At 39.9% G+C, this 17,482-nt stretch overlaps 1 protein-coding gene across 1 annotated transcript in view; it reads right to left on the bottom strand.

Moving 5' to 3' along the window:
- APPBP2 (amyloid beta precursor protein (cytoplasmic tail) binding protein 2) overlaps positions 1 to 12,100 on the bottom strand; it is a 68,587-nt gene extending 56,487 nt beyond the window's left edge. Inside the window, exon 1 of the mRNA XM_006899456.1 lies at positions 11,686 to 12,100. Coding sequence (XP_006899518.1) covers positions 11,686 to 11,823 — 138 coding nt within the window. The 5' untranslated portion in view covers positions 11,824 to 12,100. The remainder of the gene's footprint in view (positions 1 to 11,685) is intronic.
- Positions 12,101 to 17,482: the final 5,382 nt, after the last annotated feature.

The following is a 17,482-nucleotide window of genomic DNA, read 5'->3' as shown; positions in this document are numbered from 1 at the left end:
CAGCAGCTGATTGTGGAACAGACCACCAACTACTCATATGCAAGTTCAAGCTGAAACTGAGGAAAATTGAACCAAATCCACAGGAGCCAATATATGACTTTGATTTCATCCCACCTGAATTTCAGAATCATCTAAGGAACAGGTTTGAGGCCTTGAACACTAATGAGCGAAGACCAGATGAGTTGTGGGAGGATGTCAAATGTATCATCCAGGAAGAGTGCAAGCGGTCATTACAAAGAAAGAAGAGCTTTGTCCTAGAGAAGGTGAAATCAGGTTGTCCCTTGGAGGCAAGGATTCTTAAGCTTTGTCTGACATACTCTGGATATGTTGCAAGGAGGAATCAGTCGTTGGAGAGGGACATCATGCTTGGGAGGTTGGAGGGACAGCTTACGAGAGGAAGACCAGTGGTAAGAATAGGTGAGCCAGAGATGATAAGATTGGCTCAGGATAGAGTAGGGTTCAAAGCTGTTATAAATGGGGTCTCTACAGAGTTGCAAACAACCTGAGAGCACATAACAATAATAGTAACAACAACAACAATGGAACATATATCCTGTACCTATTCCGCCATTGTATTTTGGAAGTGAATATTGTGTATTCTAGATTTCACAGATTATGAGATTAAGAGGAATTTTGCTCCAGGATGAACTATGGCAATGCTTCACTCTTATTTGATTTAAATTTGTTAGAAAATGAGGATTTGAACTTGGAGTTGCTGTAACACTTTTGCAGTGATATGACAGGGTGAACATGTTTTGCATGTGGCAAGAACATGAATTTTTGAAGGTCAAATGATAGAATGTTATAGACTGATGGTGTCTCTCAAAAATACATATTGTAAATTACAAGCTTCTACCTCTCTGGTTATAATATCATTTGGGAATAGGATGTTTTTACTGTGTCAAAGATACAAGATTAGTGTGGACTGTGTATTAAATAATTATTTTTTGAGCTACAAAAGTATTTTAACAAAAATGTTATAGAAGCAGAGAAGGTGGGCCATTGCTGCCAAGCTACCTGGAGATCTCCAAGGAACCAAGAAATAAGCTCAAGAAAAGAGAACCTTCTTCTAGAGATAAAGAGAGAAAAACCTTTTCCTACAGCTGGTATCCGGAGTTTGGACTTCTGACCTACTCAACTGAGAGAAAATATTTTGTCTGTTAAACTCAAAACAAAACATCACAAATGGACTAACCAGCAACAACATGATAAATGGAGAAAAAGAATTTGAAGGTGTCCTGGAGAAAAAGTTGAAGTTGTTCTGGGTTTCATTCTACCTAGATCCATAACCAGCACTCATGAAAGCAGAATCAAATGATTTGTTATTTACTGCACTTGGGTAAATATGCTTCAAAACTTTTTAAGTGTTAAAAAGCAAAACTATTAAATTGAGGACTAGTTTCTGTGACTAATGCTATGATTTTTTAATTGCCTTATAGTGCATGTGAAAGCTAGAAAATTAACAAGGGAAACTAAAGATTTTATGCAAATGAATTATGAGGCTTTCAAAGAAAATTAAATATACCATGGACTATCAAAAAAATCAGATAAACTTGTCTTGGAATACATACTACCAAAATGATCCTTAAAAGTGAGAATGGTACAATGGCAATGTTTAACAGGGCAGCAAATAATAAATGTTGGAGAGGATGTGGCGAGTATACATTGTTATACATTGTTGATGGGATTGTAAAATGGTATACCATTCTGGAAGGCAGTTTTGTGCTTCCTCAAAAAGCTGAACATAGAAATTCCATATGACCCAGCTATTCCACTTGGAATATAACCTGAGAAAATAAAAACTGAGGTACAAGCGGAGATTTGTACACCAATATTCATAGCAGCATTACTCACCATCACAAGAATATGGAAACTGCTCAAATGTCCACCCACAGGTGAACGGATTGAGAAATTATGATACATTCACACAACAGAATACGATGCAGCATGCAGGAGCAATGATTTTGTAAATTATTACCTAACTTTGGGAGGGACTGGAGAGCATTATACTGCATGAACTCAGTCCCACAAAGAAAAATACTGTATAAAACCATTATTTGTAGAATGAGTATAAAGATCCAAGGGGGGTGTGGGAGGATGGAAATAGACGGATGAAAATGTGCAGGGGGTGGGGGGGGGGTTAATCATGGAGTTGTACAATTTGAGGGTGGAAGTGTGAGGAAATTGGAAGAATGTATTCTCAAAATCAATGTATTCAAATTTTGGAAACAAACTAGTATTTTTAAAAAGTGAGAATGTAAGACTTTAATCACCTACTTCGGACATGTTATCAAGAGGGACCAGTTCCTGAAGAAGACATTATGCTTAGTAAAGCCAAGGGTCAATGAAACAAAGAGCAAGAGAAAGCTGTTAAACAAGATGACTAATACAATGGCTACAACAATGAACCGAAACACAGCAATGATTTTAAGGAAGGAAAAGTATTTTGTTCTGTTGTACACTGAATTGCTATACCCCAATCAACTAGACGACATCAGGTAAGATGAGTCATTTGTTAGATATATGCACCACAAGAACATTTCACATTTAATGGTTTCTCTTTTTACTTTATAGGATTTGATGAAAAGATGTTCTAAATCTTAATACAGTACAATTATCAAATTTTATTTAACTCATTTTCTTCAATTTCTGATGACATGGAGAATTTTTTCTTTTATCTATTTTTACTGGATCTGAAAGTTTAAAAAGCAAATTGGTTTTTTATTCAACCATTCATACATATTTCACAAGTATTTTGTTCTATAACATTGCAGCAACTACAGTGTAATCTCACTTTTTCTATTTCCTCACTAAAATTTTCATTTCACACTTAAAATTTCATTTGCTTTGAAGGTCAAGGACTGTAGACTTCAATATGGATTGAAGCTTAACATCAAGAAACAAAAATTCTCACCACAGGGCCAACTGGCAGCACCCTGATGGATGCAGAAGAGACTGAGGTTGTTAGCAATTTAACTTGCTTGGTTCCACAGTCAACCCTTTGGTATGAGCAGCCAGGAAATCAAAAGATGAACTGCACTGGAGAAGTCTGCTGTCAAGGACTGCTCCAGGCTGCTGAGAAGTAATGATGTCAGTCTAGAGACTAACGTGTGCGTGATCCAGGCCATGGTCTTTGCAATTACTTGTTATGCAACAGAGAGCTGGACAGTGACTAAGGATGGCAGAATTGATGCCTTGGAGTTGTGGTGCTGGACACGAGTAATGAACATACGCTGACTACCAGGAGAACAAATAGGTCTGTCTTAGAGGCAAGGATTCTGAAGCTCCATCTCACATACTTTGGGAATGTGGCCAGGAGGGACCAGTCTTTGGAGAAGGACATCATACTTGGAAGGGTGGAGGGTACAGTACAGAAGAGCAAGACCTCAGATGTATTGACATGGTAACTGGGGCAATGGAACTAGGTGTGTCAAAGTCAGTGAAACTGACTCAGAATAGGGCAGGCTGTTGTATACAGGGTCGCTGAGTCACAGGCAACCCAACAGCCCATGACAACAACACTCTTTCTACCCTACTCCTTCCAAACATCAAGGATTTATAGTGGAAAAATGTTGCTCTTCCAACCTTATAGGTTGGTTATTTTGAGGAGTGCCTCCAACCTAATAAACTCGTCTATTGTTTGATTGAAACCTGAGCCATTGGGGAAAGTTTTGTTCCAGGTTCAAAGGCTGAGTAAAAGTCATAATCTCAGGGGTCCCACCAGTCTCTACTGGACAGGTAAGTCCAGCTTTTCTTTAAATTTTTTAAAAAAATATTATTTCACATTTTCTTCAATTCTATCCAGGATCTATAATGTAATCCATTTTAGAGTGGTCAGCAGTAGTAGACAAGCATCATCTAGTTCTTTTGATCTCAGAGCACTGGAAATTGTGAGGTCAATATTGTCCATCAATCCTTTGCACTAATTGCTCCAGTAATCTTTGATTAATGAAGAATTTTTGCTTAAGAAAAATCCTTATTTTTCCTATTTATATCTACAGTCCGTCTAGCCACTATTTTTGTTTCTGAGGTGAGGTATAGTCAAGATATTTTCCACTCCTCAAGCAGCTCTCTGATCAACATTTACTTGACTTTCTTCCCCCTTAAGCTACCGTTTCACTTCAATCATAAGGAACACATGTCAATCTATTTCTAGATTTTGTTTCATTGTATATCCAAGAAGCAATACAAAATTGTTTTAATTGTTGCAGCTTGCTGTTTTGCCTTTGGATTTATATCATACTGTAACCTGTATTTCAACTATGCTTCCTTTGATGTATACTGGCCATTTTATTTTTTCTTCAATAACTAGCAAAGAAATTAACACTATCTGTGAAATGATGTCTGCATCTTTTTTTTAAAAAGTGCACACAATCTCTAATGTAATAAATTTTAGAGTATTTCCTAGTTACTCAGAATTAGGTTTTTTTCTTCTCTAACTTTTGGGTGGATGTTTCTGAAAAGCCTTCCACATTCTGAGAGGCCATTTTACTGTTGTGTACCTCTGAATGGAAACTGACCCTTAGCTGACCCTCAGGAGAATTTTCAGGGGCAGTTAACAGCACAGGAGATTGCCCACCCTTCTCCTGGGGACCAGCGGATGGATTTGAACCACAGCCTTTGGTACTGCAGAGCAGTTTCTAGTCCGGAGGCATAGCATTAGGCCACAAGCACTTCCACCAAAGGCAATATCCTGACATTATCCACCAGGTTTCAAGGATCTGTTATTGCAGAAGTGGATATCTATTCCAATTCCTAGTCTAGAAACTCTGCTAAAAGCTGTTCACCATGGGTGATCCTGCTGGTATTTTAAATATCAGTGACTCTGTTTGCAGCAATACTAAAGTCATCACAGAATGGCAATGTGCAGATAACATGGATTGCATCTCACCCAAAATTCCTCACCAATGGGCCAATAGGCACCATCATCATAGATGAATAAAACATTGGCACAATAATGAATTCTGATGCATACACAACCTCATCTGCCATATTTAAATCTTCAAATAACCTGGAACTCATTTTGGTTTGTGATACAAAGAGGTCTTTTTTTTCCTCTCTAAATATGGCTGGCTATATATGCCCTTCATGTTCTCTTGCCCTTCAATAAATTCACATCTTACTAACCAAAGCAGTTCTTCACAATTAATTCTCACTATGAAATAAGCTATCAAGATTTTTTTCCCAATTTGCCACCAGCCAATTTTAAAACATCTTCAGAATACTAGTTGAAGTTATTTGTATCTATATCTATACAACGGAAATATACAATGAGGGAGGAAGAACCTAAATTCTACTCTTAGATCTATGGGGCTCTATTTGCATGGACTATAAGGAGTCGAGCTGCTACCCCAAAAGCAGAGTCTCTCTGGCTGTTTGAAGCCACCAGTAACTCCTCAGAAAAAAGATGGACAATCTCCTCTCAACTATAGCTTTGGAAAACCAATGGAGGGTCAGCTAGAAGTCCACTTCAACTTGAATATAATGAGAAATATACTCTTAAATTTGGCACTGATTTGTATCATTTTTAGTCAGAGACAACAATTAAAAATATTAAGCTTAAGATAATAAAACCAAGAAATATAACTTTCTCACTAAAATTTCTCACCTAGCCAAATTTAACTCTAAAGCAAAGTCTGTATTTGGAATAGAACACAAACTATATCAACTAACAGGGGAAAGAAAAAAAAAATCGTAAACATCATTCTTTAAAAATTAGGGCTAAAAAAAAAACAACACAAAAACTTGGGCTCTCACCACAACAAGATAAATAATCCAACAGAAAAATGGGCACAGGATATAACAGACACTTCACTGAAGAAGACATTCAGATGGCTAACAAGCACATGAAGAAATGTTCAAAATCCCTAGCTCTAAGAGAGATGAAAATCAAAACAACTATGAGGTATCATCTCACCCCAGACAGAACAGCAAAATTTAACAGAACAGCAAGCAACAAATGCTGGTGAGGTTGTGGAGAAACTGGAACCCTTATTCACAGTTGGTGTGAGTATAAAATGGTGCAGCCACTGTGTAAGGCGGTATGGCGCCTCCTCAAAAAGTTGCAAACAGAGATACCATTCGACCCAGCGATTCCAGTACTGGGAATATACCCCAAAGAGACCATAACTGACATCCAAACAGACATACGCACACCCATGTTTACTGCAGCTTTGTTTCCAGTAGCAAGGAGTTGGAAACAAGCTAAGTGCCCATCAACAAACGAATGGATAGAGAAGCTGTGGTATATTCACACAATGGAATACTATGCTGCGTTGAAAAACAAGGAACTCACGCAATATTATTCAAAATGGGTGACTCTGGAGAACATTATGCTGAGTGAACTATCTCAGTCACAAAAGGACAAATACTGCATGGTCCCACTATTGTAAAACAGGATTGACCTTGGGGTTGGGGAGAGACTGAGAAAGATGGGTTCAATAATGTATACTGAATTGAAACAGATGAGGGAGAAAACGGTTTAAAAGGGCTATGTGATTAGGTATTTCTGTCATGACAGGAGTCTAAAGCGAGCGCTACATGGTGGAGTGGACCTGGGGATTTGTAAAACAATGAAAGAATTTTTCTTTTACTTTTCCAAGAGGGTAGTGTACTAGGGCGGAAGGTTGGGAGGGGAGGAAAAGTGCAACAATGAACGAACGAATGAATGGAAGGAAATCCAAAGTCTCTGTAAATTTTTACTGAAATTAATTAATAAATTTAAATAAACATAAAAAACCCCTTGGGCTCTGCACACTCAGGAGATGATAAAATCTATGTATAAGACTTTCTAAATATTAAGTCCCTGTGTGCATCAAAACCTTTTTGCAATAGGATGGAATGAAAACCTGAGGACTGGGAAAAAAACATTTAGTAATGTTATTTCAGACAAGGATCTCATAAAGAAGGTTTACAGAAAACTACAGGGCCTCCACTGTAGGAAGCCATCCTGAGTACATGCAGCCGCCACCCCTGCCCATCTCTGGGACTATGCCTACCTCTTAAATCAGCACCTGTAAATCAACACCTTGGGGCATGCCCCTCCCTCTCTTTTGTAAACTGATAACCTAGGGCTGGGTTCCCTGGCAGCCCAGCCTACTCAGCTGTCTATTTATAGCAGAATTCATCAAATAAATTTGGGCTTGATCAGTAATCTTTGTCTTGCCCCAATCTCTCGTGTCCCTGCTCCTCTTTTAACCCGCACAGGTTCCACTCTAGAACATGTATGAACCCGCAGGTCGGTTTCAGCCAGTGGTTACACTCCACAAGGAAAAGACTGATAACCTAATCACAAAATGGGCAAAAGACATGAAAAGATTTCACAAAGGAAGACTCTGGAAGGCCAAGAGACACATGAAATGCTCAAAATCACTGGCAATAAGAGAGATGTAAATCCAAACAATGAGATACCATATCATTCCAATAGCAGCAGCAAAATTTAATAGGACAGCAAATAATAGTAAGTGTTGGAGAGGATGTGGAGAGACTGGAATTCTAGTGCACTGCTGGTGGGACTGTAAAATGGTACAACCATTCTGGAAGGCAATCTGGCATTTCCTCAAAAAGCTGAACATAGAAATCTTATATGTCCCAGCTATTCCACTTCAAGGAATATATCCCAAGGAAAACCAAGCTTAGACAAAAACATATGTCTATGGTCATAGCAGCATTATTCACGAGAGCAAGAAAATAGGAAGAGCCCAAATGTCAATCAACAAATGAATGGACTGAGAAATTATAGTACATTTATACAGCTCTAAGGAGTAACAGCATTACGTTGAGTAAACTAACTGAGGCTCGTAAGGGCAAACACTGCTTAGTAAGATATGTATAAAATCCAAAAGGGGAAGGGGGAAGGGGCAAGGAGTTAAGTTGAGAGGGAGCGGGATTATCATAACAGAGTTGGGTGTGTGTGAGTGAGAGAGAGTGAGTAAGAGAGAAAGAGAGCACAAGTGTTGAGAGCAAGAGCAAGAGAGAGAAAGGATTAGAAAAAAATGCAATGGGGACCTCAAAAGAAGAGGTAATAGGCACAGATCAATGGTGATTAATTTTATAAAACACAAAATATATGTGTTAGTTTGAAATACAATGTGAATGAAGGAAATGTGTGAAACACAAAGTATATGAATAATACACAATGTACACAAGTTTTGTATGCAAACCAATTATTTTTTTTAAAAAAACCAACAAAATCCAGGCTTTCACTTTGTATATAACTGCTCCAACTCTGGATTAGCCCTATAATTCACCATATCCACTTCTGTATGGAAATGTTTACATACACTTAAGGGTAAAAACACTCAGAGTAGAAACCATTATTCTGTAGGACATATCTGTATTGGACCATCTATCAAACTCACTGCTGCTGAGTCAATTCCAATTCTTGAAACTATTTTTAGTTGGTCATACGGCTTTGCAGTCATTTCAAACTTCTAATTGGTCATTCTACAGAGAAGTCACCATTTCTATGACACACTCTCAGCTTACATCTTACCGCCTACTTCATAACAATATTTCTTACAGTTACTCAGACTGATAAAGGCATCATCAAATACTTTAGATCCTCAATTCCTTTTTCCTGGATTTAAGAGGAAGTAGTATTCTTTTCTAACTTCATTTTGAGGCCACTCTGGTATCCTAGTGGCAAGAAGTTGCACTGCAATCCTGAAGGCACGTGGTTTGAGGTTACCAGAGCCTCCGTGGGAGAAGGATGGGCAATATTCTACTGTGTGATTTATGGCCTCTGAAAACCCTCTGGAAGGTCACCTATGGGTCGGTTCTGACTCTAGGGTATACAACAACAACCTTAATACCTTTATAAGGAAGGACATCATGATGGGAAAGGTAGAGGGACAGTGCAAGAGAGGAAAACCCTGGATGCGATGGACTGACTCAGTGACTGGGCGAATGCACATAGGTGTGTCAGAGACAAAGCTATTTTACTGAGGGTCACTATGAGTACGAAGTGATTCACACACACAAAGCACCACGACCACCACCTGAATATAAGGAGCTCAGGTTGCCTAATGGTAAGAGGCTGCACCGAAACCTCAAAGGTATGTGGTTTGAATTTGCCAGCCACTCTGCAGAAGGAAGGAAGGATGGGCAATCTCCTGTGCAGTCAACTGCCTCTGAAAACCTGCTGGAAAGGCAGCTATGAATCAATTCTGACTTAATGGCACATAACAACTAACAATGGATTATGAATCTCTCTTCATCTGAAACTACAGACATAAATTAACAGTCACATTAGAATACATGACTATAAAGGAAATAGAATTATGACTGCACAAATACCATGATTTTTGTCTTTAGCTATGTCTACTTAGAGAACTTGGGACTGTTAGAGGGATCTGATTACAAACTTCTATCTTTTAAACCTTAAAGAATAAGATTAAAAGTCTTTACAAATTAGACTGGAGATGAGTTATCTTTTATTAACCCAGGGGACTGACTTTCACCTTTAGACATCTGTTACAAGAGTCAATTAAAAAGTTCTCTCCAGGGAGTTCTGGTGGCCTAGTGGCAAGAAGCTGCACTGCAATCCCTGAGGTATGTAGTTCAAATCCACCAGCTGCTCTGCTGGAGAAAAGAGGAGCAATCTCCTCCTGTACCAGTCAGATCTGATTTGATGGTACACACACACAAAAAAAATAATAAGATAAAATTTTTAAAAAGTAGTTCTCCAGTGTTTCTCATTACAAATAACCTACTACCTCAGAAAGATGGAATTCTTTCTAAGTACAATAGAAAGAATGGGGTCTAGATTTGAATTCCAACTCACATAGGTATGTGACAGACAAATTTAAATTTCTCACACCTATAATTGTTTTAAACAAGATAACATACATAAAAGCAGTAACTCAGTGTCAGGGCATGGCAAATACCTTCTTCCCCTTAACACAAATTCGTAATTTCAACAGGCATACAACTATTACGGACTGAAAGTATGCCAACATGATGCAGTATTACAATTGTGTGAGTTATGTGAAATGGAAAATGTGACAAAAGCACCATCTGTTCATACTCACTAATAATTTTCAAAAGAAAAGCTCCCATTTTAAGTGAAGCTTCAACTTCGACTAGAAGATAGTCGAGTATTTTGAAAGACTCCAACTACTGAAAGATTAAACTGCCAATACTTTCTTCTAAAAAGTGTGAAAGATTACGTATGCTTTTATAAAAGACATATAACTGTACAAAGAAACCCAGTAACTGTCTCCCAGGTTGAGAAAGACAAATCCAATTCATCCTTTTCTCAGTAGGACTAGATCTTAGCCATAAAAATGTTTTCAGTGATGCAGAAAAGTAAACTAATGTATCAAAGAAATTTAAAATAAAAGGAATTTGTCTTAAAAGAACCCCAACAACACATGCATGACCAAATTAACCTTTTTTAAATAAGAATTTTTATTTTATCCTCTTCAATAGTTAGAATTGGTACAAAGCAGCTGAATTTAGGAGAATGTAGGACCGTCAGCAGCTAAGCCTTAAAAAAAAAGTAGTATAGGAGTGGAGAAAGTGGGCAATCTTCCCAATAAAACAACTGCCAGAAAGCATCACACATATATAAGAACATGCACATCTGTTAAATATCAGTTTACAATTATCTAGCCAACTTGCAAATTAAGGGCACGGATTGAAGATCTAAAAAAGGTAAATCAGCCTCTATTTCTGGTCAAATACTGCACGAATTACTCCTGGAGAACAGTCATCCTCCAGGATTCAAGGAAAGTAGAACGAAATAATAAATCCAGTGTTCACATTCGAATACGGGGTGGGGGTGGAAAAGGGAGGCTCCGAGCCCATAAACTTCTCCTCCCTCTAAAATCACTGTAAAACTGTCCATATCCAAAGACACTTACCCTTGAAACTCCTTGGAGAATGATTGGGAGATTTTCTGTTCAGAGTTTTGAGGGGGAGCGATTTTGGAATGTTACAAAGATTGCAACTTTCCACTTGGACATAACTGAACTTTTTCAATTGCTGAGGTTTATTGTTAGGGCTTCCCCCCGCCCCTTTCCAGGAAAGATTCTCCCCTTCCTTTCAAATAACTGATTACCACTGCCAAATTACTAAAACCCTCAATCCAATCTCGAATAGCAAAAAAGTTAAAGTTACATAGAATGTGCAAATACAAGACACGAGCTATTTCCAATAATCTCTCAATTCCCTTATTGACTGCAAAGAGAAAACAGGGATGAAGAAATAATACAAAGGTGGAGGGGGGAAGAGGCGGAAACACATTTGGGGGCAAAGGGTGGAGAGAGTAGGGAGGGAGGGAGGGAGCGGGGAGAAGGAATAAAGCAAAAAGTCCAGCTGATGCTGACGCTTCATTGAGAGGACAGAAAATATCCTGAGGATACAGACTGGAATGAAGGGCTGAGTGGGAAAGGCGCAGAACAGGGAAGTCTACGCAAAAAGCCCACCCACGGAGGTCCAGGGAAAAGACGGAAAGGGGGCAAAATTCAATAGGGAGAAAAGTAAGCCATGTCTCAAGAGCTTGAAAGACAGAGGACGTGGAGGCAGGGTGTTTTCATATGGGCAATCGGAGGCCGCACCAGGTATACCGGGAGACGAGCCTGCTCCGAGGGGTGAGGGGTTACTGCGGGGGTTCGCAGACGTGGAAGGGGGTGCGGCCCCAGAGGTTGCGGCAAGAGCACAGAGCAGGCCCATGGTCTGTACCTTGTAGTAAACATCGAACTGGATATTCTCGGGCAAGGAGCGGATGTCTCGGCGGGAGCGGGTGTAGTTGTCCACGACAGCGGAGATGGCGGTGTTATAGAGAGTCTCCGGGATCCACTCTAGTTCCACGGCCGCCATCTTCCTTCCCTCCTCCTCCGCCTCCTCCGCCTCCTCCTCCCGAAGGCCCCCGCCTCCCTCCGTAGCGAACTCCTCGGCGGCCCCGGAGGATTCGGAGGGGCGGTGGCAGCCACGCGGGCACACGACGCAAGGCCACTGTCGCCCTGGCTACTGCAGGGGCCAGCCGGAGGGCAGCGGGCACAGGCCTGGATAAAGAGCGGGCCACCAAGCGAGAGAAGCCCAGCCAAGGCCTCACATTCCGGATTTAAGAGATCCTGGGGTCCGTCCGAGCGCCGATGTCTGCAGGGGCGGGACTATGCGTGCGACGTCATGACGTAGGCAGACGCCGATGCGCCGAGAGGGAAGGAATGCGGCAAGTGAAAACCTTGCGGAGAGGAAAGCTGTAGTCCCTCCCACCGAGAGTGTACTTTGTAAAAGGGCCTAGAGCTGGCTAGATGGGAGCAAACTTTTTCCGTGAATGCAAATTAAAATAGAGCTTCTTACTCCCCGTTCCGTTATTAAAGAGCATCGGTTCAAATCCAGCATCGGGAATTTTTAGACATGAACCCTTCTCAAGTAGAAGTTTGAACAGGCTCCTCACAAAAATGCACATTTATCCTTACATTAAAAATTATATATTAAAAAAATTATATATCCAGGGAAGTCACATTATTCCGAAAATTCTTCTTTGGGCTCTGGTCACTAACCAAAATCCACGAACCCTCAGTCCGGGACCGAGGGGTCAGGATGGAAGATTTAACTTTTCATTATGTAACCTTTTGAACAGTTTTACCTTGTGCCTTTTTCCAAGTAAAGTTTTTTAAAGGAAAAAAAAATCAACCAAACGGAAAAACCCTTGCTCTAGAAAATTTTGCAGCAAGATTTGCCTTAGTATGGAATTGCAGACTAGTGAGAAAAGGGACTAAATGGTTGCTGTTATGGATTTACTGGTAATACAGAAGTTTTCGGTGGTTTTCTACGGTAGCACCAGCCCTGGTCCCAAGGGATGCTTGAATAATCGAGATTATTTGTTTTCATCCCCCCTTCTTTCTCCGCTTCAACATCTGCTATTTCTGTAATGTGATTTTGCTGTTTCAAGAATTTGATGCATCAGTTTTCCGCTGTAGGAATATAACAAGGAAATTATTGGCTCTAATTGTAACACTGTCAAATCTCATGTGTTGTTTAATGCTTTCAGATGAATTCTCACTCACTTAGACCCTAGTCCTGCACCATCCTCACAATTCCTGCTGTGCTTGGGCCCATCCTTGGAGACACTGAGTCCATCCGTCTCCTTGAGGGTCATCCACGAAGCTAGAGTATAGGAAAGAATGGAGCATTAGGATTGAAGTAAGTAAAACTCGATAATTTGCTGTATGCAGATTACACATTGTGCTTGCTCAAAACAAAGACGTGAAACACAACAGCCTTCAGTATAGATTACACCTCAAGGTAAAGAAAACAAAATCCTCACAACTCCACCAAATAAGCAACATCATGATGAATGGAGAAAAGGTTGAAATTGTGAAGGATTTAATTTTATTTGGATCTCCAGTCAACCTCCATTGAAGCACCATTCAATCTCCTTGTCACTATAATAACATATGAAGATGACAATTTTTTAAAAATCCTAATATGCAGAGCTAAAGGAATTTTCTTTTGGTTCACCCTTCACAATAGTTAGGTTTATGGTATTTCAGACTTAGTTTAGCAAAAAAGGAAAGGAAGGAGGAGGAAGGACACTCAGGCCACTTCTCACTGTATGTTAGTTCTTAACCTACAATCATGAACCTAGGCAAACTGTGGTTGAGTTCAAGATAAGTTCCAAGATTTGTTGTGGTTGTTATGTCCCTTCGAATCGCTTCTGACTCATAGTGATCCTATGTACAATAGCCCTGAAATCTGCTCTATCCTGTGCCAACCTTATTATCTCCGACACACCTACCTCCTTTACCTCAGTCTCTGAATTAATCCATCTCATCGAGTGTCTTCCTCTCTGCCTCTGTCCTTTACCATTCCAGCCATGAGGTCCCTCTCCAAGGACAAGTTCCTCCTTGCAACCTGCCCAAAATATGTCAGAGGAAGCCTCAGAATCCTTGCCTCCAAGGAGCAGCCTGGTTTCACCCTCTTCAGCTTGAATCTGTTTGCTCTCCTGGCAGTCCATGGAATATTCAATATTCTTCACCAGCATCACAGCTCAAAGGCATCAATTCTCTATCATCCCTAGTCATTATCCAGCTTTCTGACGCATAGTAAGTAATTGTGAAGACTATGGCCTGGATTGGGTGCACCTTTGTCTCCAGACTGGTGTCATTGCTATTCAGTACTCTGGAGAGGTTCCTGGCAGCTGACTTTCCCAATGTAATTCATCTCTTGATTTCCTGCTGCTGGTACCAAGAGTGTTGATTGTGGAGCCAAACAAACTAAAGCTGTTAACAATCCCAATCTCTTTACCATTTATCGAAATGCTGCCAATTGGCCCAGTGGTGAGAATCTTTACTTTCTTGATGTTGAGCTTCAATCCATACTGAAGGCTACAGTTCTTGACCTTCTTTCTGCAACAAGTGCTTCAGGTCTTCCTCAGTTTCAGCAAGCTGGGTTGTGTCATCTGTATAACAGATTGTTGAAGAGTCTTCCTTCAATCCTGATGCAACACTCCTCCTCATAGAGCCCAGCCTCCCAGATGATCTGTTCTGCGTATAGATTGAAAAGGTACAGAGATAGAACACATCCCTGGTGTACACCCTACTCCTTATTCTGCTCTGACAACTGCTTCCTGGTCCAAGTATAGGTTTTGCATAAGCACAATCAAGTGTTCTGAAATTTCCATTCTTCTCAGAGTCAGCCACAGTTTATTGTGCTCCACACAGTCAAATGCCTTTGCATGGTCAATGAAGCACAGAGAGACATTCCTCTGGTACTCTCTGACATTACCCATCAACATTAGCTATAATATCCCTAGTACCATGACCTCTTCTAAACCCAGCCTGCACTTCTGGCAGTTCTCTGTTGGTATGCTGTTCCAATCATTTTCGGATAATTTTCAGAAGAATCTTGCTTGCATGTGATATTAATTTTTTTATAACTTCTGCACTCTGTCAGGGAAAAAAAGTATAGATCTCTTCCAGTCAATTGACCAGGTGATTGTCCTCCAGATTTAGCCAACAAAATAATATTGGCTACTCTGTTAAATCTGTATTCAGATAAACAGTGAATATTTTTTAAAGATCATTATATACCATGCAAGATCAAGAGACACATTGCATTGGGCAAGTGCACTGTCTGAGACCTCTCCAAATTATTAAAGAGCTATGATGTTAATTTGAAGACTAAGGTGCCCCTGATTCAGGCCATATTCTTTTCAATCACTTGCTATGTGCATAGACAATGAATAAGGATGACTTGCTATGGGAGCGGGACAATGAATAAAGATGACAAAAAAATTAATGCCCTTGAGTTGTGGTGTTAGAGAAGAGTACTGAATATCCCAATAGCAAACAGATATGTCTTAGAAAAAAATGTACTCAGAGGACTCCTTTGAGGCAAAGATGGCAAAATTTCATCTCACATACTTTGTACATGTTGCTAGGACAGGATATTCCTTGGAAAGGGACACCATGTTTCAAAAGGTGGGGAGGGTCAGCAAAAGAGAGGAAGACCTTTCACGAGATGGATTGACTCAGTGTCTTCAGCAATGGATTCAAGTATGTCAGAGATGATAAGAATGGCACAGGATAGGACAGGGTTCAGATCTGTTGTTCATAGGGTTGCTACGAGTTGTACTTGACTTGATGGCACCTAACAATAACATTGCAAGCCATTCAACACATCAGTTCTGTTAGCTAATATTAAATGAGGAGTTCTTAGATAAAGATCCATTTGATGCATTGGTAAAAGTTTGGATCCTCCCTTCACACACACACACACACACACACACACACACACACTCACCACAAACCACATATAAACACATAATAATTATGGGTAAGTTACTCATGTAAATATTGCATGAGACCTACTTCCATGAAAAAATTCTTTGTTGTCTACCTGAAATTTAAATTTAAGACAGTGCTTGTATTTAATCTGGCAAAACTACCTCCAAAAGTGCATGAATGCCCTGAAATTGAATACAGATGTTCTTGGACATTTTTACTGAATCAGAACATAGACTCAAGTCCTGTGACCAGGTGAAATTGTGTCAGACACGTATATTGATCTCTATCTGGACCTTAGATGCTAGGCAGAGTTAGTTATCCAAGAGCGTATGTAGACACAAGAGGTATCTTGGAAGAAAAGATCTCTTGATCTTTTCCTCTTTGTTTGGTAGTTAAAAGTTACTTAAATGTCTGCAACAAGCTAAGAGGCCTAAAAGGATAAAGCTCCTGAGAAATAATTCACTGTAAGTATCGAAGAAATCAAGACTTATGTTCTGGCATCTGAACAAAAGACCCAGGATCAAAGGGAAGCTTTGGTTCCAGAATCAGAAGCCAGCTGTGGCCTTGGGGCCTAAAGAACTGGCTGAATAGAGAAACCAATGAAAATGAGACCATTTTTCTTATGACTTCTTTCTCTCAACAGAAAGAAGAAAGATCCTCCCTCACAACTCAAGAAACAATGGGGCCTGGCAAAGCAGGGATTTGAACTCAATGTTACCATACTGTGCTGCCTTTCATATTTTGGACAATAGCATAGGATGAGAGTGACCAGTGATCAGGGTCAGATTACAAAGAGGCTTATATGTGATGCTGATGGCCTTGGATTTTTATCTTGGAGATGATAAAGAATCCTTATAGGATTAGAAACAGAAAAATAAAATAAGTCAGAATTATGCGTTAGAAAAAAGCCTTGACTTCTGGTATATGGAAAATTAACAGAAGGCATTATACCATTAAGAGCAAAATGATAGTTCTAATCCACCAGATGCTTTGCCGGAGGAGGAGGGGAAATCTCCTCCTGTGCCAGTCTGACCAATTCAACAGCATACAACAAGTTGTGTGTGTGTGTTTTGTTTTTTTTTCAAAAGAGACATGAACCTGGTCAAAAGAAAAATACCATGTAGAGTCTACCTTGTTCTCTGGAATACTTACTCTTGGAGTTCTGAGTCACCATGTAGACTAACTAACTACTCTGGTGCTGTCATAATCTGAGAAAGCCCAAAACCTACTGAGAGACTCCACATAACCATTCTGGTTTACAGTCCCAACAAAATGCAGCCCTTGAGATAACTCAGCTATCAGACATGTAAGTGGAGAAACATCCAGTTGCTTCTAGTCCAGAGAATGGCTCACTCCCAGACTTTCCAGTCTTTCCAGATGAGAACCTATGGAATTGGAACAGCTCATTTCTGCTGCACCTTATCTGTATTCCTGATACAAGAGCATAATAAAATGGCTGTTGGGCTGTATCACTGAGGTTAGGGTTGGTTTTAGGCCACAATAGTTAACTGGGAAACATAGTCTCACACTCTAAGGATCAGAAACCTGTCACTTTATACTGCATATTGGATCTGTACCCTCTCAGGGCTACACAATACTAAGCACATGAATTTCTTCATGAAAATGACAATTCATAGCCTGTGCTAAGCAGCTTTTAATATTTTCTACTGACATCTCTGCCACACTCTAAGAGTGCTGTTAACAATGTAAACGAACTTGGTAAGCAAACCAATACAAAAGTTAAA

The sequence above is a fragment of the Elephantulus edwardii genome, unplaced genomic scaffold (genome assembly GCF_000299155.1).
Source record: "Elephantulus edwardii isolate Elephantulus edwardi_28Jun2011 unplaced genomic scaffold, EleEdw1.0 scaffold00257, whole genome shotgun sequence".
NCBI classification, from domain to species: Eukaryota; Metazoa; Chordata; class Mammalia; order Macroscelidea; family Macroscelididae; genus Elephantulus; species Elephantulus edwardii.
The sequence above is the reverse complement of the archived record's forward strand: the minus strand, read 5'-3'. Positions and strand labels throughout refer to the sequence as shown.